Source organism: Panthera tigris, chromosome A3 (genome assembly GCF_018350195.1).
Source record: "Panthera tigris isolate Pti1 chromosome A3, P.tigris_Pti1_mat1.1, whole genome shotgun sequence".
Lineage (NCBI taxonomy): Eukaryota > Metazoa > Chordata > Mammalia > Carnivora > Felidae > Panthera > Panthera tigris.
The window spans coordinates 125,197,873-125,220,136 of record NC_056662.1 but is presented as its reverse complement, the minus strand read 5'-3'; the positions used below and the strand labels follow the sequence as shown (position 1 = coordinate 125,220,136).

The 22,264-nt window shown below is 38.3% G+C and overlaps 1 protein-coding gene and 1 non-coding gene across 4 annotated transcripts; both read right to left on the bottom strand.

Moving 5' to 3' along the window:
- Positions 1-1,328: 1,328 nt before the first annotated feature.
- Positions 1,329-21,196, bottom strand: NT5C1B (5'-nucleotidase, cytosolic IB). Of its 3 annotated transcripts, XM_007080711.2 has the most exons (11): positions 21,073-21,196; positions 19,218-19,307; positions 18,698-18,880; positions 17,949-18,086; positions 16,172-16,603; positions 15,664-15,831; positions 14,432-14,561; positions 11,888-12,010; positions 11,318-11,502; positions 3,238-3,279; positions 2,707-2,737 (listed from the first exon to the last, which is right to left on the bottom strand). In XM_007080711.2, exons 1-10 carry the CDS (start codon positions 21,103-21,105, stop codon positions 3,268-3,270), a joined length of 1,494 nt encoding a protein of 497 aa, XP_007080773.2. In that variant the 5' UTR covers positions 21,106-21,196; the 3' UTR covers positions 2,707-2,737; positions 3,238-3,267. The 3 variants fall into 3 exon arrangements, with proteins under 3 accessions (XP_007080771.2, XP_007080772.2, XP_007080773.2); XM_007080709.2 differs by lacking the exon at positions 3,238-3,279 and having other exon boundaries at positions 1,329-2,737; XM_007080710.2 differs by lacking the exons at positions 3,238-3,279; positions 18,698-18,880 and having other exon boundaries at positions 1,329-2,737.
- Positions 14,944-15,046, bottom strand: LOC122237488. Its single transcript, XR_006216099.1, has one exon. It is a non-coding gene; the product is annotated as a U6 spliceosomal RNA (small nuclear RNA).
- Positions 21,197-22,264: the final 1,068 nt, after the last annotated feature.

The following is a 22,264-nucleotide window of genomic DNA, read 5'->3' as shown; positions in this document are numbered from 1 at the left end:
GGTCATTGGTCTCTATAGCAAAAGGCATCCTCCAATGGTCTTATTTCATACTGGCAGAGATACAGTGGGAAAAGCCCATTCACTAGTGCCTCCACGCCTCCCTCCAGGAGGCTATTCAACGTGATAATGGAAGGGAAAGTGCTTTGTACACTGTAAAAATGATACAAAGATGTGAGGTCTTATTGCCACAGGGACCCATCTTCAAGCTGCAAATTTCATAGCTTTAGACCCAACTTTTCTCAAGTTGTCATTCGTTCATCTACTCACCCATCCAGTATGTGCCAGGCCCCTGCCCTGGGAGAGTCACAGAGAAATAGGACACCATTTCTTCCCTCAATGTGCTTATTGTCTTGTACAGAGACCTCCCCTGCCCAAGCCCCCATTCTAGAATCTTTAGGATAAGAGAGGAGTCACACAACTTGTACAGTTTGAAATTAACTCCCTAGATTATTTTGATAAACTCTCCTCCACTCCTGTACATTTGGGAAGGATATAACATGCATTGAGCACGCACATAGAAGAGGGTTAGAATGACAGAAGAAGGTTTCGTGTGAGTGCTGAAGGTAGAGCTTACAGGTGGGAAGGAGCACTGTCCCTGAGGATTCCACAAAGCACCAGAGAAGAAGTCACCAGGGGTGGGCCTTTATTTCTTCCTTTTGGTAATTTGAAGTTGCCTCTCAAGCTCACTGATCCCAGAGCACATCTGTTTCCTCTTTCTTTTTCTACCTATCCATGTCTTTTTCATTCTTAAAAGCTCACCTCGGTTCTCTTTATAGTCTGACCACATCCAGCCCACACAGATCTCTCCCTCAACTTCCATGTGTGACCCTCTCTTGGCACTGAGGACAAACAGCTTTTTGGGGTTGACTATATCAGTTTGCATGCTTGACTTACTCTAAGGGATTGTTCAAGGTTTTAAATTTCCCAAAGGACAGGATTATGTCTGAGTTTCTCTTGTGGTCTTCACACTGGAGAATGCATAGAAAACAGTAGGTACTCAGTAAGTGTCATGACTGGTATATTTTGGACTAGCTTATATCAAATTAAGAAAGAGAGCAAACCTATATGTCAGCAGCAGTCTTCTTTACCTAGAGCCGGGGCAGAATATGTATACATGGGTGCAGTAGAGATAGAAGTGGGGGTAGAAGAAGCAGGAGAGGGCATGAAGAGGAGAGGAGGAGGGAAATCCTCAGACCTGTTATGTAACTGCTATGTAACTGAAGCATAGGACGTAATGGAATGACTATCTGTTCAGGATGGGTCCTATGGCCATGGAATTAATAACAACTTGAAGTGGATGGCTGTATATTCACAGAGAAAACAGAATGTAGCTTTTGAAGGAATCTCAGTCCTACCATTTATTAGCTGCACGTTATTGGACAAGCTACTTTTTCTTTGTGAGTCTTAAGTCCTCCATTGGTAAAAATGAGGGTAATAATAATGTTCTGTTACAAACATTTGGTTTGATGAGAAAATGAGGTAACATGAAAATAACCATCTCACTGTGCCTATTATGCAGTAGATTATGGTTAATAACCTATAGATGTTTCTTGAAATCAAAAGAAAAATAACAAAATAATAATAACAACGAAAGGCTAGGATATTACACTTCATGTCACATTTTGAAGTGGTAGCCAAAGCTTTTTTCTTTCTTTTTTTTTTTTTTTTTATGTAAACATTGGACCTACCTGCCAGGCCCAGAGCCAGAGACTTCAAATATGAAGCCTTGTAGTCCAGAGGTAATGCACCCTCGGGTAAGCTTCAAAGAACCTTCCCCAGGTTCTTCAGGTTCTCCAGACCTTCTGTTTGGAGCTCATCTTAGATGGAAAGTGCCCTCTATGAATAACCTGCTGATTTATTTCTCAATGAGCAGTGTCAAACTTGGTGCAGGAGTCAAAATTGCAGGTGGAGTGACCTTTTCATTTTGCATTGATTAAAAGCCTGGTCACAGAGGCAACAGAATAAAAAGCTCCAATTTTCAAGAGTGTATCTAACCCTACTCTTTCCTTCTTTGAAGACCAATATTCTACAATGATGGTGGGTAACAATTCATTCTATCAACCAATTCCAAAAATGAGCAATGCTTTGTAAAACTAACTAGACACCTGAGATAGCCTGTTAAGTATTCAAGCATTCAGGTTCTAAACTTATCCTAAAGAGTCATCAATATGACTTACACATAAAGGTAAGTGCAGTGGTATTCAACAGCATTGATAGCTCAAAGAGAAGTAGCTTGCAGGTAACTTGAGGGTTCAAAATATTTTCAAAATATCAAGAGGAAACCTTTCCAAATGAACTAAGTTCTGAGGTCCAATCATCTGAAATACCTATCTAATTACCCTAGAGATCCACAAAAGTGGCTTCTGTAATACCAGACTCACTGCTTTATTTCTCCTCCCCATCCCTAATTGTTCATTTTTTGATTAATGCCATAAGGTACATGAGCTGTGATGGTGCCGAATTTCTGTGCCCCTTCAATGTGGAACATGTGGTCATCAAAGAAAATGTGGGGCCTTATCTTTACCAAGATGGGACCTTTGGGGGCTCCAGCAAGGAAAAGAGCTTCGTCTATCTCTAGACCCCAGCGGCGAAGGGTTTTCAGCACTCGGGCGCCTGAACTGGCTGCACTCCTGGCTGTAACCAGGTAGGTCCTGATAGGGCAAAGTAACCGTTCGTCTTTGGCATAAAACTTCTTTTGCAGTCTGCCTAAATCTTCCAGAAAGCCTTTTAAGGGACCCTGTAAAAGGAACATATGTCATAGCTGTGATCCAGTGAGCTAAAGGAAGTGAATGCTGAAAAAGCAGAGGCTTATAAGAGCTTATAAAAGGATATAATACTGCATTAGAACGTCAGTATTCTAAGGCTGATGGCAAAGTCCCGAAACTCCTTGCGTTTATGTGAATATGTTTCCTTTTGTGGAACTATCCTTGCATTGCTGGAATAAATATAGGATGACCATATAATTTATCATCTAAACATAGATGTTTTAAGAGTGAAAGAAGTTTCTATACAAAGTTAAACCAGGGCAACAGACATAAATTATCCATGGCAAAATGGGATACTCTAAATAAAGTCTGGTTAATCACTGAAGCACTATTTTGGTTTGCTTTTTGTGAATTGCACGTTTTATTATTATAATTTATGCTATATTGTAATATATGCTAGTTAAGTGACTTCTTGGCTTGAATCTAACCTTGTCTTATATTTACAATTACCTGTGTATATCTTCACACTTACTTTTATCTTCATCTTTCTGAACACTTAGTTCTAGCTGTTTCTCTGGAATAGAGCAAGAATTGGATTCTGCTATATGATCCAATATGGAAGTCTTAATTTTTTAAAACAAAGTTGAGTTTTAGGCCATTTATATTTATTGGCATTACTAATATATGCGATAATGGTTCTGTCTTAGGATTTTTATTGTATTTTCCTTGTTCATTGAGTATCTTTTTTCTTTGTGAATGTGTGTATGTGTGTTTCTTCTAACATTTAGGAAGGTCTGTAGTATTTCCTTATATTGGTTACCTTTGTAACTTTAACTTTTTATAGTACTTTTAATACTTTATTTTTTTAAATATCAGACCTAGTGTTTTTTATAATGAGAAGTAATGAAATTACAGTCCTTCTTTACCTCTCTTTCATCTTCTGTTTCTTTGCAAGCACCCAATTTTACTTGTTCCCTCTTCCTCATTTTCATTATTAAAGATTCCTATATTTCTATTTATCAGTTTTACATCTTATCCTTTGATCATTATTGTAACTGAAGATATCAACATACTTACTCTTCCTTGGATGTTTTTCCTCCGCATTTTTCTTGTTTTCATTAGTGATATAATTTCTACATCGTTAGGACATATAATGTGTACTTTCTTTTCTGTCACCCTAATCCCTACAATTGTTTTAGTTTTAGCTCTATGGTTAAATATATTCTGCATCCATTTGTGCCTCCGTGTTTTTATTCATCTACATGTGGGCCAATATGTGTCTTCTAGACTAATTTTCCCAAGAAAATCTTATGGAAATAACAATCTCTGAGAATATAGTATGTTTTCAACTGTTGATCTATTTTTTTTACTTGAATAAACTTTTGGCTAGATATAGAATCTGTGATATATATTTTCTCTCCAAGTGATTTTATAAGTAGTGCACCACTGTCTTTTGCTATTGAGTGCTGCTGTGGAGAAAACTGAAGACAGCTTGATTTTTCCCCCCACTCATATGTGCAGACTGCTCAAAGAATTACTTTTTCATCTTTGATGTCAAAATTTTTTACTAGGGAATGTCTTGGTGATGATAATTTTGTTCTAGTTCCCAATTACATAATGTCACCTTTAATCTTTATTCTTTTAATAGTTTATTTTAAAAATATTTTTATTTACTTTTGTTTTGAGAGAGAGAGAGAGGAAGAGAGGGAGAGGAATGGAGGGAGAGAATGAGCTGGGGAAGGGCAGAGAGAGACAGAGGGAGACACAGAATCCAAGCAGTCTCCAGGCTCCGAGCTGTCAGCACAGAGCCTGACGCGGGGCTCGAACTCATGACTGTGAGATCATGACCTGAATCAAAGTTGGACACTTAACTGACTGAGCCACCCAGGTGCCCCTAATCTTTTAATAAATCTGACAGTTTCAGATATTTTATTGATTTATATTTTGATATAATTTTGCATCTTTGTATTTACCACACACAATCCTCTCCTCCTCCCTTCAAAACATAATTTCAGTGTTTTCTTCAAGGATTCCACTTATGCATATGTTGGATTTTCTTTATCTATGATACATTTCTGTCATTTTTTTTCTCTGTAAAATCCTATTTTTCAATTTTACTCATTTCCAGAGTTCTACCATTTAACATTTTATTATCTCTCCCTTGATTCTTGTATTTCCACTTTATGACCCTGACCCTGCTTTATTACGTTTTTAAAAGTCATAGTAAATGTTTAGTCACAATTTTTACCTATGCTTTGGCCACTATTTCTAGTGAGAGATCTACATCTGTTATTAGATTTTGCCCTTTTTTGCCTTTGTCTCAGTATCTTTGTGTATGTTCTGTGCTGCTTCTGTTTTTATTACTCATCACTGAAGCAGACTGGTTTTTCTGGGAACAATTACAGAGTTTATGGGGGAAGGACAAGGATAGTATTATACGACTGACTTGTTTTCAATTCAAAAGATCCCTTCCCTGCTGTCCTGGAAACAAACTGTTTATTTATAAACATGACTTAACAGATGATCTTTTGTCTATTTAGATCTAAACATTATTTAGATCACTGTTTCTCTAAGACTGCAAATATCAGGAAAAAAAAAACATGTAAAATTCATTTTCTAAAGGTATTCTAAAACTATTAACTATTTCTAAAATTGGCAACAGCAGCAAAGGGGGTATGGTGACTGTTGGCAGGATCCACCCTACTAATAACTAGTTTGGCTTTGAAACATAGAGGAATACAGTTCTCCTACTGCTTTTGAGTAGTTTCCAAAGGGAATAAATAGGGACCAGTTTATGTCACCATATTCAGAACGGGTGTCTGTATCATCCTTTCTAGAGACAATTTAAATGTAAAAACATAGGGATGCCTGGGTGGCTCAGTCAGTTGAGTGTCTGACTTCAGCTCAGGTCATGATCTTGTGGTTTGTGAGTTTGAGCCCTGCATTGGGCTCTGTGTTGACACCTCAGAGCCTGGAGCGTGCTTCAGATTCTATGTCTCCCTCTCTCTGCCCCTGCCCCATTCACGCTGTGTCTCTCTTTCTCTCAAAAACAAGTAAACATTAAAAAAATAAATGTAAAAACATAAATCGGTTAAAAGTAAAAATTATAGAAAAGATATGCCATACAAACACCAGTGAAAAAGCCCAAACCAAAACAAATAAAAAAGCTGGAGTGGTTATATGACTATGAGACAGAGAGACATTACATAATGAAAAGGGATTATTTCACCAAGAAGACATAACAATCCTAAATATTTAGGCAGTAAGCAGAAGAGATTAAAAATACATGAAGCAAACACATATAATTGAAAGGAGAAATAGATTAATCCCCAAACATACTTGAAGGCTTCATCCCTGCCTCCTCAATAATGGATAGAAGAAGTAGGTAGAAACCTACTGACAATATGGAAAACTTGGGCAATATTACCTAATACACTGTCAATTTAATCTAATTGACATTTTTGACTACTCAACTTAACAATACAGAATCAACATTCTTCTCAAGTACACATGAAACATTAACCAAGATAGACCATATTCTGGGCATAAAACACTCCTCAATAAATTTAAAGAATTGAAATCATATAAAAGGTATTCTTTGATTACAACAAAATTCTATGTGGAATTGATAAGAATGAGATATCTAGTAAAATTCTAAATACTTGACAAATAACCAACTTCTAAATGACCCATAAATCAAAGAGAAAGTCAGAGGAAAATTAAAAAATACTTAGAATTGAATGAATATTACAAACAACCTATCGACATTTGTGGGATGCCATCACAGCATCATTTAGAAGAAATTTTAATGTATTAAATGCTTATTTTAGAAGTCTTAAATCAGTGTCCTCAACTTCCATCTTTAGGAACTTAGAGCTGGCTATTGAGAAGATAAATAAAATTGTTGTCTAGCTAGACTAAGAACAAGGGAGAACCACAGAGAAGACAAATATTACTAATATCAGGAATGAAAAGGTATATATCACTACAATCCTAAAGATAGTAAAAGCAAAATAAGAACATATGAAAACTTTATGCTGATGAATTCAGTGACTTCAATGAAACAGGCAAATTACTTTAAAGATACAAACTCATAAACTGCCAGAAAGTAGGACAAAAAGAGAAAATCTGAGTAATAGTTTATTAAAAATAATTGAATTTTTAGTTAAAGCCTTCCTACACAGAAAAGTCCAAGCCCAGATGGTTTCTCTGTGAAAGTCTACCTAATAGTTGAAGAAGAAATAATACGAACTATACACAAAGTCTTCCAAAAATTTGACGGGGAGAAAATATCTCCCACATGCTTCTGTGAAGTTAGCATTATTCTGTAAGATATTACCAGAAAGGAACACTATAGAGTTATATATCATTCAGGAGCATAAAGGCAAAAAAAAAATCCTAAATTATATTTTTACAAATTGAATTTAGCAAGATATAAAAAGGGTACTACAACATGACCAAGTTGAATTTACACCAGCAGTGCAAAGCTGCCTCAACATTTTTAAATACATCAATGTAATTTAGCTATCAACATACTAGAAAAGCCACATGCTTTTCTCAATACATGCAGGAAAGAAATTTGACAAAATTCAACATGCATTTACCGTAAAAACTCTCAAAAAATAGGACTAGAAAGTAATTCCCTTACTTGGCAAAGGGCATCTTGAAGAAAACAATAGATAATATACTTAAGAGTCAAAGACTGAATGATCTGTTCCTAAGATCAGGGATAAGGCAAGGATGTCCCCTCTTATCACTCTTATTGAACATTCCACTGAATTCACAAGCAAGGGTAATAAGGCAAGAAAGATAATTAAAAGACATGCAAAATGGAAACATAGAAATAAAAGTGTTTTTATTCAGTCAATATTGTCTATGTAGAAAATCTCAAATAATCTATGAAAATTTTACTATACTAACTAGTGAATTTAACAAAGTTGCAACATACGAAGTCAATATGCAAAATCTGTGATAACAGATTGGAAATCAAAATTTTAAAGTACCAATCACAATAGCACCAAAATTATGAAATACTTAGGTATAAATCTAACGAAGCATGTGCAATATCTATATACAAAAACATTTGCAACACTGAAAGAAATCAAAGATGACTTAAATGAATGGAGAGATGTACTATACTCATGGACTGAAAGACTTGATATTAGGACATCCCCCTGCCTCCCCCAAGTTTAAGCTATAAATTCAACATAATCATAATAAAAATTCCAGCAGAATTTTTTTTTCAGGAATGGACAACCTAGTTGTTAAATCTATATAAGAATGCAAAAAAAAAAATTCAGAATATCCAAAAGAATTTTAAAAAATAACAAATTTGAAGAACTCACACTACCTGATCTCAAGACTTACTATAAAACTGCACTTATCAAGACAGTGTGATATTGGTAAAAGCGTGGACACCTACATTAAAGGAACAGAAAGCCAATCTTTTTCACAGATAGTGCTGGAACAATTAGGATATCCATAGGCAGTAAAAGTGAACTTAACCAATACTTTGCACAAATACAAAAGTTGATTCGAAATAGGTCATAATCCTTAAAGAAAAAAACCCTAAAGTTATAAAATTATGTGCAAAAACATAGGGAATTTATGTGACTTTGGCAAACAGTTTTTACATATGACATTAAAAGCATGATTCATAAAAGAACTAACTGATAATTTGAACTTCATCAAAATTGTAAAATTTTGATCATTGAAAGACAATGAATGGTATAAAGAGAATAGAAAGACATGTTTGTCTTGAGACTGAGCGAAAATATTTGCAAAACATATCTAATAGAGGACTTATATCTCGAATATGTTAAGAACTCTCAAACTTAAATAATAAACCCAATACAAATGAGCAAGAGATTTGAGCAGATATTTTTGCTAAAGAACATATATGATGGCATATGTTCAATATGATTTATTGTTAGAGAAATGCAAATTAAAACTACAGTGAGATACGGAACAACTTAAAAGAAGCAAACAAAAAAACAATTACCAGTACAAAATACTGGTAAGTATGTACTGCAACAAAATCTCATATATAGTGCTATTGGGAATGCAAAGTGTATGGTCACTTAGGAAAATAGTTTCACAGTATGTTATAAAATTAAACATATACTTAACATGTGACCTAGAAATCCTACTCATAGGTGTTTACCCAAGAGAAATGCAATCTTATGTTTGCACAGAATGCTGTATGCAAATGCTTAAAGTGGCTTTATTTATAAATGCCAAAAAATGGAAACAGTCTAAATCTCCTCCAGCAGGTAAATGGGTAAAGAAAATGTGGTACATCCATAGAAGAGAATATGACTCAGCAATAAAAAGGAACAGACGCTACTGATACGTGGAATGGCATGGATGTATGTCAAATGCATTATGCTAAATGAAAGAAGTCAGATTCAAAAGATTGTATACTGTGTGGTTCCATTTATGTGACATCTGGAAATGGCAAAACTATAGGGACAGAAATTATATTAGTAGTTGCAGATCCTGGAGATAGCAGGGTAGGATGACTACATAGAGGTATGAGGGAATTTTGTGAGTATATTGAGTATTTTGAATTTGGTCATGGTTTCACAACGGTATACATTTGTCAAAACTCAGAAGCACCCAATAAAAATTATGAGTTTTACTGTATATAAATTATACATCAAATGTTATGATTAAAACACACAGAGACACACACAGACACATACATACACACAGAGTTGGAGACCACTGTTTGAGAATGGTGAGACTAAGTAGGGATCAAATCAGGAAATGTCTGTTACTTGTTATAGTGCCACACTGGAAGCTTTTAAGCCACCAGAGAGTGGCCAAGTTAATCTTCTCTAGCTGTTTCATTTTCTGGGGACTCTCAGCTCTCCTCTATTTGAGACAAGTGGGACATTGTCATGACCAAGCTGCAAGTCCCATGACCAACATACTTGAAAGTCTTGGGTAGGAATTGTACCTCGGTTGTACTTCTTTCTCATCAGTGGAACACACTGGCAATACCTGATATTTATAGAAAAGCTACGTTTACTATGTAAAAAATAGCATCTTTATGGGGTGCTCGGGTGGCTCAGTTGGTTAAGTGTCTAACTTCGGTATGACCTCATGATTTGTGGGTTCTAGCTCCTCATCAGGCTCTGTGCTAACAGCTCAGAGCCTGGAGCCTGTTTCCGATTATGTGTCTCCCTCTCTCCCTGCCCCTCCCCTTCTTGTGCTCTATTTCTCAAAAATAAACATCAAAAATAAGTAAGTAAGTAAGTAAGTAAGTAAGTAAAATAGCGTCTTTATCCACTGCCAGAAGGACTGCATAATGAAAACAAGTATCTTCAGTTGAAATTTGTTGGGTATTCCAGCAATAACTAGCGTTGGGCTTCACAATTTCAATGTTTAATGTGAAGAACAAGTTCTTTAACACGGAAAAGGGAAGTGATTAATGCAAAATTTAAAAGAAAATTTGATTTACCTGAGATGAGAAAATGGTATTTTAAGATTATCTTGAAATAATTATGATTTTGAATATTTTAAGTGTTCTTTTTGTGGAAATTTCCAAATTTCAGTAATAGACTACTATACAATGGACTCTGAATTTCAGCAGACTTACTAAAATATAACAAAGGATTTTCCTCTCAATTTCTTAACAATGAACAACTTCGTAACATAAGATCAAGTTTTCCAAAGAAGCTGTTAAGGCAGGGACCATGAAGTTATGTGCACATGTGTGCACACGTACACACACACACACACACACACACACACACACACACACAGTTTAAATATCGCTTGCTATCACAAGGCAAATTAGTGAAACATTTCAGCTTTCTGTTAGTCTATTTATACTTTTACAAGTATAATAAAAATAACAATATTTGTTTATTTTAAGTTCAAGAAAAGCTGAAAAAAAGACCAATTAAATAATTAAATTCTTTGGTAAAATTCTTAGATTAAAACTAAATGGTCCATCAGTTTAGATTCAGTTTAGAGAATAGCTTGATGTTTCAGATTTCCTTTGGTTCAGGAGTTGTAAGTTTTGTTTATTTCAGACTGTGACTTTAACATTTCAGTTCATGGGTTGATTCAAAAAATTTAAATATTCAGTTTCATTTTGATTCAGTGTTCATAGCTTGCACTTACTTGAGGCTCATTGTTTGATTCAATCTGAGCTCACACTTGTGCAGATTTTCTCAATTAAATAATGCCTTTATTGAGTTTGAGGTCTATGGTCAAAGAGGTCCATAAATGTTTACTGAACCTATTGGAAATCACTTTACTATTCTGAGAACTTATTATGTAGAAATGGTTTACTGGTAAGCCATATTACCTCTATTACTTGTAATTTGGAGGTGAACTCATTATCATGAGAAGATCATAGAAACATTTCCAAAACAGGATAGATAAAAGAACCCTAAAACAAAACGAAACTAAAAACAAAACAAACCAAAAACAAAAAGTACCCAACTCGGCAGCAGATGTTTCAAAATGAGGAGTTCATGAAAGAAAGGGAGCAAAGTGTGAAGGATATGAAGTGAGGAATAGCCTGCCTAAAATAATTCAAAACATTTATATGTTGGAAAATAAGTAGATCAAAATTAATTAGAAATCACTGAACCTACCTGAGCAAGAGGCTTATTCTCAAATAGTGCTTCATGTTGAAAGAACTTGTCCAGCCCGTGCTCCTTGGTAATATGTTCAGATTCATCCGAGAAGAGGACGGCATCCCCATCAAAGGCCACGCGGAGCTGTGTGTCACAGTAAGCCATGTCTTTGGCTCCATCAAACATAGTTGCAGAAGCGATCCCTGGCAGACCATGGAGATTTATTAATAGTCTTCCCAGAAGCGTCAGTTTCTTCTACCATTTTAATGATTAAAAAAAGAAAAAAACCTTTGCAGTATTTTTTTTTCAAGCTATTACCTGATGACTCAACTGCTCTTTATAACCACGCATCCCCAAACTATTGTTTACACACTGCCTCCATTTCTATAAGGGATGGGAAAGTGTAAAAGCAGTTGTAGGACAATCACTGAGGATGTCCACCTCTAGGTCAGAGCTCTAAAAGACAGCCTTAGGGGCTGCCACTCGTTGGAAACGGCTTACAAGAAAATTTAACAAGCCACATAATCATATATGAAGCCCAATGAAAGTCAACACTAGCGCAAACCTTCGATAAAACCAAATGAATACCTTCTTGTATGGCTTCTTGTACTTTTTCAGAATCTGCCGAAAGATACAAGTTGGTAAGATATGCCTTCAAATAGCCAATGGGGCTTTTTCCACCAGTCAGACAGAAGCGGTCAATTAGTAAGCCTATTATTGGGCAAGAAAGACTTTGTTATGTCAGAGACTAAAGACAATCTACCTACTATAAATGTAAATCAAAGTTATCATAGGAATAATTGAGCGTCTATTGAAGTTTTAAAATTCATAGCACTAATATTGAAAAACTGCTATATTACATTTAAAAAGCTATTTTATATAATAGTGGATGGGTTTGGTACATGATAATTCATTAAGTATGTCCACGTAGACCATGCCAATTTACCCTCACAACAACTGTATGACAGGCATTATTCTCATTGTGACACAAAAGGAAACTGAGACATAAAGACTTGTCTAAGCCCATTGGTTCATAAGGACTCTTGTCTAGACTAGAACATAGTTCTTTTCCTTCAACCACAGGCTCTTCACTTGTTGAAAGAGATAGTTAATGTGTGGCTCTATTTTAAGTACCATTTCTGTATTTCTTCAGTAACAGTACAATAGTAATGACAAGCAGTGCCAGGATTTAAACTGTTTTCTAAAAACAACAACAAAAGGTCTGAAAGTGTCTCCTTCTTCACTTGGAATTTTAAATGTAATTATTTAGCAGACTAAATATTAAAATACCACTAAATGTCTTTCAAATCAACAACAATTAAAAAGCAAACGCTAGATGTTGGTGAAAGTTTTGTAAAACAGGTACCCATATTCACTTTAGATGAGGGTATAAACTGCTACAAGCTATCTAGAAAGTAACCTGACAATATGTCTCAAGAGCTTTTATTAGTTTATAGCTTTTGACCTTTTCATAGTTTATTCTAAGGGAATAATCTGAGGCTCTGATAAAGATTTATGTGGAAAAGTCTCAGCTCAGGATTATTTATAAAAGCAGAATACCGTTTAATGATATGAGAATAGCTGAATAAAGTATAACATTATGCATATGAGATAGTACATACCCATTCAAAGTATTTTTTAGGTACATGATGAATGGGTACCTGCACGTGATACAAAGCAGAATTTTGAGTCTAGTCATTGTGTTTCATCTGTATGGACCAACAGAGTAGATAGAGTCCATTGACAGTTGAGGTGGAAGTGTTTGCTACTGTATGAACAAAATACTCTTGTTTTTCACTTAAGCCAACATTGGGCATAAGTGGCACCGAAGTATACTCTACAATCCCTTAAATAATATTAATTTAAAGGTCAGAAATTATTTGGTGGCATGGAGGACTTCAGAAATGATTAAAACACCATCCCAATTCACAAGTAAATCATAGTTCCCTGAGCAGCCAGGCACGTAAAACGGATAATTATAATCTAACAGGCCATATGTAGCAGAAGGAGACACAGATTGCATTCAATACTCCGAGAAGAGAAATGATGCTTCCAGGTGAAAGGTTGTTATTTCATGAGTAAGGCTGTGTGAAGAGATGGAGCTCAGTCAGCTCATTAGCAGAACTGTTAGGTCAATAACCATGATTCCTTATGCTACTAGCCATGATGGACCCAGTTTGGCAAGGGTCAAGAGACCTAAATCACCTACTAAATCAAATAAGATTGCTGTAAAGTTAATAGCTGCCATAACTGAGTGATTTTGCTGCTCATCTATACCAAACCTTTTATATACGTTCTCTTTTCACGTCATAACACTATGAAAGCTGCTTTTTTGAAAGGCAAACATTTTTTAAAGTACGTCTCAGACATCAGCCTTATAATTAGGATAATGTAAAACTCATAATTTGTAAAATACATCTTGATTATTTATAAGTATTCCCACTTTAAACCCACTTTAAACCTTGAATATACCAAAGTTCAACCTTACTCTGACTTCACATACCCATAAGACTGGATATGTCACTTAAAGATAGGCTAAAGGTCCTCAGATAACAAGTCAGGTAATTCCATAACAGGAAAATGAGGATTTTTCTCTTAAAGTATCCAACACATTAATGGAAATGCTATGAGAAGACGAGAGTCAATCCAAATTTCCATGTAAAGGAACAAAGACATTTTTGCTGGCATGGATCTGATGTGCAGGGAAAGCAGTCAAGGAGAATCAAATTGTTAAGAGTCGAAAGGAAAGGGGAAAACCTGTAAACCTTAGACATGGATGTGTGGTGAACAAGAAGTGTGATCACCCAGAGAAAGCCTCTGGGTTGATGGCTCCTTGAAGTCAAATTCAGAAGCGAAAAACATAAAACAGAGAAATATATCGCAGGAGCTGGGATTAAGTCTTTGAAATTCACACTTGACAAGTTAAGTCCGGAGCTTTGGGCCCAACTCTGCTGAAGTTAAAAATGAACATGGCCTCTCTTTTTCTGACATAGGCAAATAAACATTCCTCACGCAGAAGGGGGTGTCAGTATCAAAGACGTTGCGTTGGTTAGGCCACAGTTAGCAAAATGACATGGCTTCTCCCTTCCAGAGCAGCTAGCTGTTCTTCCACATGTTGTTTATTTTACTTACCATAGTGATTGACGCTGTTTATAAGCCGCACTCCCACTTGGGCATGGTTATTAGTCATCAGTACAATATCAAATAAGTGCTGTTCATTAGGATACAGCTCACGGAGTCTAGCATTGACATGCTGCAGTGCCTGCAGGTTACAAACATGAATGCATGTAAAGAGGGGCAGGCAAGGTGGGCATTGGAGTCTGGAGTCTGGAGAGAAAGGATAGCATCAGTGTCAAATTCAAACTCTGAAGGCTCTTCACTGAGAGATTATGGCTCCATTAAGGCAGGGGTATGTCATTCATTCCTGTATTTCCAGCCTCTGCTACACAGGACATCAGTTAATGTTTGCTGAGTAGATAGGGAAAGTTTGTTGAAGACCGTTACATTTGATTTCTTAGAATTATCTCTGTGGGGTAGGTAGAGGGAAGGATCAGGTTAACCCTTTTATGCTTTGTCTATTTTTTTTTTTTTTTGGATTCATAAAATCTGCTTTTCCGGATCATCTGGTGATTATTTTTTATTGTGAAAATATAGAATGCTTCATGAATTTGCAGGTTACCCTTGCACAAGAGCCATGTTAATGGTTTCTGTATTGTTCGAATTTTAGGATATGTGCTACCAAAGCACTTTGTCTATTTTTCAAACATGAGTCTTTAAAATAGGTTAGTGGTTTCCTCCGATGCATCTACCATGCCCCACAAATACCTTCTACTCACAACTTGTGGAGATGTCATTTATTTCTGTCTGGTTATAATGTTATGGTGTAAAATTTTATAAGTTATATAGGGGATCACAAGTGCTATACATTTCAGTGTGAGTTCAGAGAACTTTACTTTCTCTATTAAAATCATGCCTCTAAGCACCAACCAAGATCATCTCGATATTATGTTTGGGGCAGCTAAAGTGAATTTCATTTTGTTTCTAATGCTGGGATTGTAACTCATTATCATTTCCTGTTACCACTCCTTCTAGGAAGGGAACAAAGGTGTCTCTTACACATGTCATCATTAGAACTCGGCTGAGGGCCATCTCAGCATCCGAAATCTAGAACTGGAGACCCTTTCTCACCAGTCTAGGAGCCTCTGTGAAAGCATAAGTTGACCTGAGGTCAACTTGAAAAGGGCAAGAATTACAAAGGTAGACCAGTAATTATAAAGAAACCTGGATGAGTTCCCAAGGACCTGCCTGGGTCCTTCCCTCTCCATCCAGGGTTCTGACAGGAGGAACACAGCTTTGGAGGGTACCTTGACAAAGCGGAATGCAGGCCCTGGGGTCAGGATGACATTCTCATTGGTGAGCTGATATTCCATGTACTTTTCTAGACCCTCTTCCTCGAAGATTTTCCTGCCGTCCACCATGTTGAAAAGTGCCCGGGATGACACAGCGATGGTGATGGCATGCTTGGGTTTGGGCTGCATAAGAGGGGTGCCAATGCGAGGACAGTCACACAGAAGGAAGGGATCAGCAAAGGGGCTCATGCCAGGGCAAGGTGGAAAGGTGGAAAGAAAACACCTAGGCGTCCGCTTGGAGCACTGAGATGCTGGAGACAGCAAAGGGCTGAGATTCCACAACCCAACACCCGCCCCCCCTCCAACTCCTGAACCTACAGGGGTGGGGGTTTAGGGGGAGGAGAAGCAGGAGGCTGGGCAGGACTTCCCTACACACTGGAGAGGAGGAAGGCTGGGGGAGATTCAGGCTGTAGGGTTGCAGAGAGGGGGAGTCCTGGGTCCCAGGTCGGTGGGCCACGCTCACCGGTCGGGGGCGAGAGCAGCTGGGGGTCTTCTCATACAGAGTTCTCACGGATGCCCAATAGGCCTCATCCTCTTCCTCCTCTTCCTCCAGCTGCTGCTGCCGGGGCAGTTCTGACAGGCAGTCGCGGTCCAGCTGGGTGGAGTAGGTCGTCCTGCGCTGGGCATAGGACTTCCATTCGGTGGGGGGCGTGCGAGGAGGGTATTCCCGTAGCTGCATGGAGTCCCGCGCGATGCCATGAGCCCAGGCTTCTGGATTCTCCTGCATCTTGCTGCTGCGCCGGGACTGGGAATAGGACTCCGGGGGAGTGGGAGGGCTCGAGTCGAGAGGCATGGGTGGCGTGGGCGGCGAGGGCTGCGCCGACAGCTCTTTCTGGGACTCTTGCTGGCTGGGGGAGGTGGATGAAGTCCGGGAGGTTGTGGAGCTAGCGGGGAGCTGGAGCGAGAAAGTGGGAGTCTGGATTAGATGCTCGCCTTTCCCCCTATCTCTGCCCAGCAGGAGTAAAGGACCCTTGCCCTTCCCTTTGTTACATTTTTAGCCCTTAGTTGGATCCCGGTCATCCCAGCTCCTTTAAGTAGGGCTTGGAGGGGCTCACATGTTTCAAGAACCCAGTCATTAGGTATTTCTGTTAAACAGACACAGAGACAGATTGCTTTTATTTTCCCCTCCTCCCCCCCCCCCGCCCCCGCCCCATCCCATCAGCACCTCACACTGTTTTTTGTTTGTTTTGTTTTGTTTTAGTTTGGAGTAGATATTACAGGTCTTCTTGCCCTTAGGCAGCTGGCACATAGTTCCAAAGTTCTATGGCTTGCTTTCATTTTAACTGCTCATTCAGAGACCTCCAGGTGGGATGGAGGGCTTGAGTAAGGGACCTTGCTCACCACTGCCTTCATCTGTGACCTCCAGTTAACTATGAGCTACTAGACCAGATGCTCCACCAGCAGACTCTACAAAACATCTGTAGGCATCTCTCTCTCTATTTGCCCTTTGATTAATGCACCAGTTGCTGGGAAGGTTGGTAGTCTAGAGAACCAAGGGTCTCCCTGTTGCCTTCAGAACTTTGTGCCAGTGGAGCTCATTGGGAGAGAATCATCTAATTAGAAAGGAAGTATACCTGTGCAGTAAATTATTAAGCACCTATATCTTATTTCAATTTTGATGATTGTTTCACGTGTTTCAAAAGACATTCTTGGTTAGATTATTGAGCCACTTTTCAAACAGGGATAGATGGATTGGTAGGGATACATTTTCTCCATCTAGGTCTGTGTCACTCTCTCTGTACTCAAAAACTCAATCTCAAAACTAATGTTTTCTTCTCATGGGACAAGGCTTCCATAAGGGCCCAAAGCACCACACAATGTAACACTTTTCAACAACTTATTTTCTTTGTTGATTTTTCCACCCCATCTTCTAAGGCTTCGGTACTCAGTTATTGAAGGAAGGAAAGATGGAAGGAGATGTCAAAGAGCATAATCATTAAGTGTACAGTTTATAGACCTGGTAACCCTGGGTTTTAATCTAGCTCTATTAGTGTTATTAATGTGAGATCTTAGGCAAGTTACTCTGTGTTTCAATTTTCTCCACCATAAAATAGGGCTTTATAGGTTTGTTTGTTTTGTTAATGATGACTGAATTAGCTAAAACATGTAAAATGAATAGAATAGGGCCTGGCACATAGAAAGCATCAATAAAAAATTATTATCATTATCATCATCATCATCATCATCATCGCCATTATCATTATTATATCATGTTCCCTTCATTTCATCTCCATCTCTACCTTAAGACTGGCACTCTTGCTTCTGGTTTCGTCTACTGATGGAGCTCTGGTGGATGGGCTCCGTGAAGTTCGTGACCACTGATTTCGCACAACGTACCCCCGAGAATCAGTCTTCGGCAATGGTGATTCTTGTGATTCCTTTGGAGGAGAGAAGAGACCCAGGAGTATGATGCCCCATCACCCACTCCTGCCATGCATGTACCTACAGAACAGCCATGTCAAGCTAAATATAGCAGAGTCCAGTGAGAAGGTCCCTGGCCTATATGATTAATTCAACCTTGACCCTTATGTACTATTCTAGCTCTGGCCCAATCCTAAACTCTGTGAGGGACAAACAGTGGGGATCCACCTGGAGGAGAACCCGAAACTAAGAAACAAATCTGATGTCTCCTATTTTTTTTACCTGTAACTCCTCTTATATGGAACATAGTAGAGTTGACCGTTTTTCCTCCCTTTTCCCCACTTGTTCCCTTAAGGGTAAGCCTGTTAGCTGAAACTAAGAAGGTGTGATTCACCATTTTTGACCCTACTACAAAGATGAGGGCAGGTGCCTCCTAAATGGGGCTGCAGCATGGCTGCAAAGCAGCTACCGAAGAGGGAATAGAGCACTCTGGCATTTCCTTTGGGAGGAGTAAGAATGGAGGACACCATGGAGAGGCAAGCGGAAGAGTTTTTATTCCCCGTATCCTGCCCCTCACCCAGACTGCCTGTGGCTCCCCTCCAAAATCAGTTGTTTGATCTCTGCTCACCCTGATCATGGTGATCTGCCGGCCCTGCTCCCACAAGAGGCACATGTGAATATAAACACGTATTGTGCGGCAGGGGCCAAGAAGTACTGTTCCCTCCGCTGCACAAAGGCAGCGTCTACACGACGAGTGACCTCGCATGGGGCAACATCTCAGCAAGTGATTCGGATTGACTGCACGCCTCATCTGAAAGATTGTGCAGAAAATGGTCAATGCGATGGCCAGACTCCCCTTCCCTCCCTGATTTGAACAATGACCAGTCTCCTCCCATAGGCTGAGCAGAGAATATGGCTGTGGTTTCTACACCATATATTCTATATGAACATGGGGATGTGTACTGGTGGGGAAGGCAGGGACCAGCTTCTCCTAGTCTGTCTTTAACCTCTCATGAGAACATTAGGTTTCCCTTAGTAGAAATCTCGGCAGCTCAGTCTTCTCTCCCAGAACTCCCCTGCTGCCTTACATTTTCTGTTTTGCTTTCTACTCTTTAATTCACTCATCATATCTAAAGAGGTCAGCTCACCTGCGTGCTCAGACCAACTCCTGATTTCTCAGAATCCTTTCTTTTCTCTGTGTCTATGCTGTCTTTTGAGTTCTTCGATCCAGTATCATTCTTAATATGAAAACAAAGTGTATTTATTAATTTTTTAATCCTAGGGGCATTAGAAACCTTGGGTTTAGGAATGGGAGGATAAATAAAAATTAGAATTTGTCTCTTTCCCAATTTAAAAGTATATATAAATTTTAGACATTTTCCCTCTGTTATAACAGGCATGGGTAAAAAATAACACCTATCAGAGAACTATATAAACAATTTTTTAATTTAGAAATTTGTTGGCTTATATATTGAGGCATGAGGTATTTATCATTTAAAAAAATGATAACAAGGGAAAGGCTATGGCAGAATTTTCTAGGGCTCAGCCAGACTTCAATTTAATGTGAAATTGCTCACACAGAATAATTTTTTTTCTCTCCATTCCTCTGAAGATTGCTGCATGAGGAACTTTTCCTTTTGCCACGTAGAATTAAAACTTCTCTTGTTTGTTTTCTTAACAAACCAGAACTCCAATCTTCTGTGCATCTAAGCCTCACCAATATTAGCTTGATTTTTAAAATCAAGGTTCTTAATCCCATGCAGATCTAATGACCGACCTGTCTTCAGTACATATTTTCTAATTACTCATATCAGCTACAGTGAAAGGATGGACATTTCTTAATTAACAAACTTGTAGGGAAGTCTGTGTAGGAGAGCACAGGGAGATAATTCATGTCATGGACAGCTAGTCAAATATTTTCATTTTCAATTGCGGAACATACCATTGTGTGTGTTTGTATTGTTTCATACTAATTTGGCAGCTGTAATGCAACCAAGATTAGCATTATTTCTGTTTTAAGAGCTCATCTTCTAGCTTAGACCACGGTGCTCAGGCGCAGTCTAGGCATAAAGCTCTTTGTGCATCTGTGTTAGTGGAGTGATGGAGACTGTGACTGCAGAGAATGGCAGAGCTGTGTGGTCCTAGAACTGATCTTAAAATCCTCCTAGCCATTCTCCACACCATCACCCTAAAATCCCGTCAAAAGATATTTTAAACCCAATCCTTCGTCTCCATCCCTAGTATCATTGCCTTGTTCCAGATCTCAGATCAGTATAGGACTGCATTCTCAGAATTATAGACTTGTGGTCAGGTTTCATAACTTTAAATCCTCCCAACTTCTAGATCTACCCCATCAATTTAAAGTGACCTTTATCAAACATAAATCTAATTATGCTTCATTTCCAGGTACACCCTTCATTTGCTTGGATTTACAGACCAGGAGCCTCATGGTGCATCCTGTCCGCCTCCAACTCGCCCTCCACCGTACACTTTTATCTCTGTGTTTGCTTGTGCTAAATGACTTGGCATTTGCCTCCATATCACCCTATTTCCTTGTAACCTCCTCTTCTCTTTAATGTTCTTCAAAACCCAGCTCAGCATGACCTGGGAGAAGTTCCCAGAGTTAAACATTCTTTTATGTTGCCTGTGTCTTTTATACATATTTTCACTGAGCACTGAACTGTATTTTGTTTATATATTCTCTTTCCTACTAGGCTGTGCATTCTTCACAGATAGCAACAGTGTTTCCACCTCTTGCCACTGACATAGGAGCGTCAGCCCAATAAAGGCTAAATAATTCAACTGATTGCTACTGTATGCTCTAATCTCATTCTTCTCCATTCTTCATTTCCTTTATTTTCCTTCCCTTTTCTCCACATGCAGTCATTATCTGAAATGATTTAATTGTTGCCGAACATCCCCAGAGGTAATGCTATCTACATTTGTTGATAGCTACATTTCCTTAGCTCTTTGGCAAGATTCTAGGACATTCAGCTCACTCACCTTCTTTTTCTGTTTCAGAGATGTTTGACTCATTTCTTTTAACTGGAATTTCTTTTGTTGTTACGCAGGTTTTCCTCTCCCCAGCTCCATTTCCTGTTGTTTCTGTTGCTCTGCCTAGGTTTGCGCTTAGAATGTCAAATTTATGACATCATATGTGATTCCATAGTAACAAACTGACTCTATATATGTGACTATAAAAAAAGCAATAGTATTTCTTCAAATTTGAGTACATCTACTCATAACCATTCTTAGAGTTTTTAGGAAGTGATGTCTACACAATGTTAAAATGTTTTATACGTAGCAATATCAATATTACTGCTTCCTTCTTTTTAAACATTACTATATTACTCATCAGGTAAACCCCACTGTGGATGTACATTTTCTGGTACTGCAAAATTGAATGGCAAACTCATTTGCGGCCCCGATCATTTATTATTGTTTACCCCAAAAGATTTTGGAGAACTTTGTGCAATCTGGAGATGATTTTTGACAGCTGAGGTTTTGGTCTCATGGAGAACAATGGAGTTTAGACCTGTTTTTAGTTTCATGTTGGGTGTTTCTTTCACAATGGCAAGGTCATTTCCATTTTACAAAGTCAAAGCACCTTCCCTTGGGCCAGACAGTGTAGGAGAATGATACCTGCACTGTCGTTTTGCTATTTGCCCCATCCTCGAAACTTTAAGCACATATTTGTCCCTCTTGTGTACACACAGAAAATATACAATCCAGTCCCCAGCTCTGGTTTACAGGGTCTGCTAATGTAATGCATTTAATGGTTCTGGTTTTATCTTCAACCAGGCTCTAGGAAAGAGACTCACACACCAGCCTGAGTTGGTCAAACCAGCCAGGACTAAGGCAGATTTCCTCCTCTCTTAATTGGAGTTAATAATTTAATTTGAATATCAGAGGAAGTTTTTGAAAGCTTTAATCAAAGTACTCCAAGGAGTCTTCTAGATAGTAAAACACATTGGCTCAAGTTTAGAGGCCCTCGGTTTGAATTCTTTCCCCACTGTCACCCTGTACCTCACCCCCACCCAGTATCTCTGAGATTCTGAACAAGTGGTTTAATCTTCCTAAATCTCAATTTCCTTATTTGTAAAATGGAGAAAATGATGGTATCAACATCAAAATGCACACAATGATAGTAATCGTGATAGTTGAAATAGTGTGAAGTACTTAAGACAGTTCTCGG

Excerpts from the sequence above, each read along its gene's own strand:
- NT5C1B (XM_007080709.2), bottom strand. The coding sequence starts at position 21,105 with ATGAGTCAAACATCTCTGAAACAGAAAAAGAAG. Across the intron at positions 18,881-19,217 it reads GAGTTGGTCTGAGCACGCAG|ATGAGGCGTGCAGTCAATCC; the intron begins GTGAGCTGACCT and ends ACAATCTTTCAG. Across the intron at positions 12,011-14,431 it reads AAACAGCGTCAATCACTATG|GCTTACTAATTGACCGCTTC; the intron begins GTAAGTAAAATA and ends GCCCAATAATAG.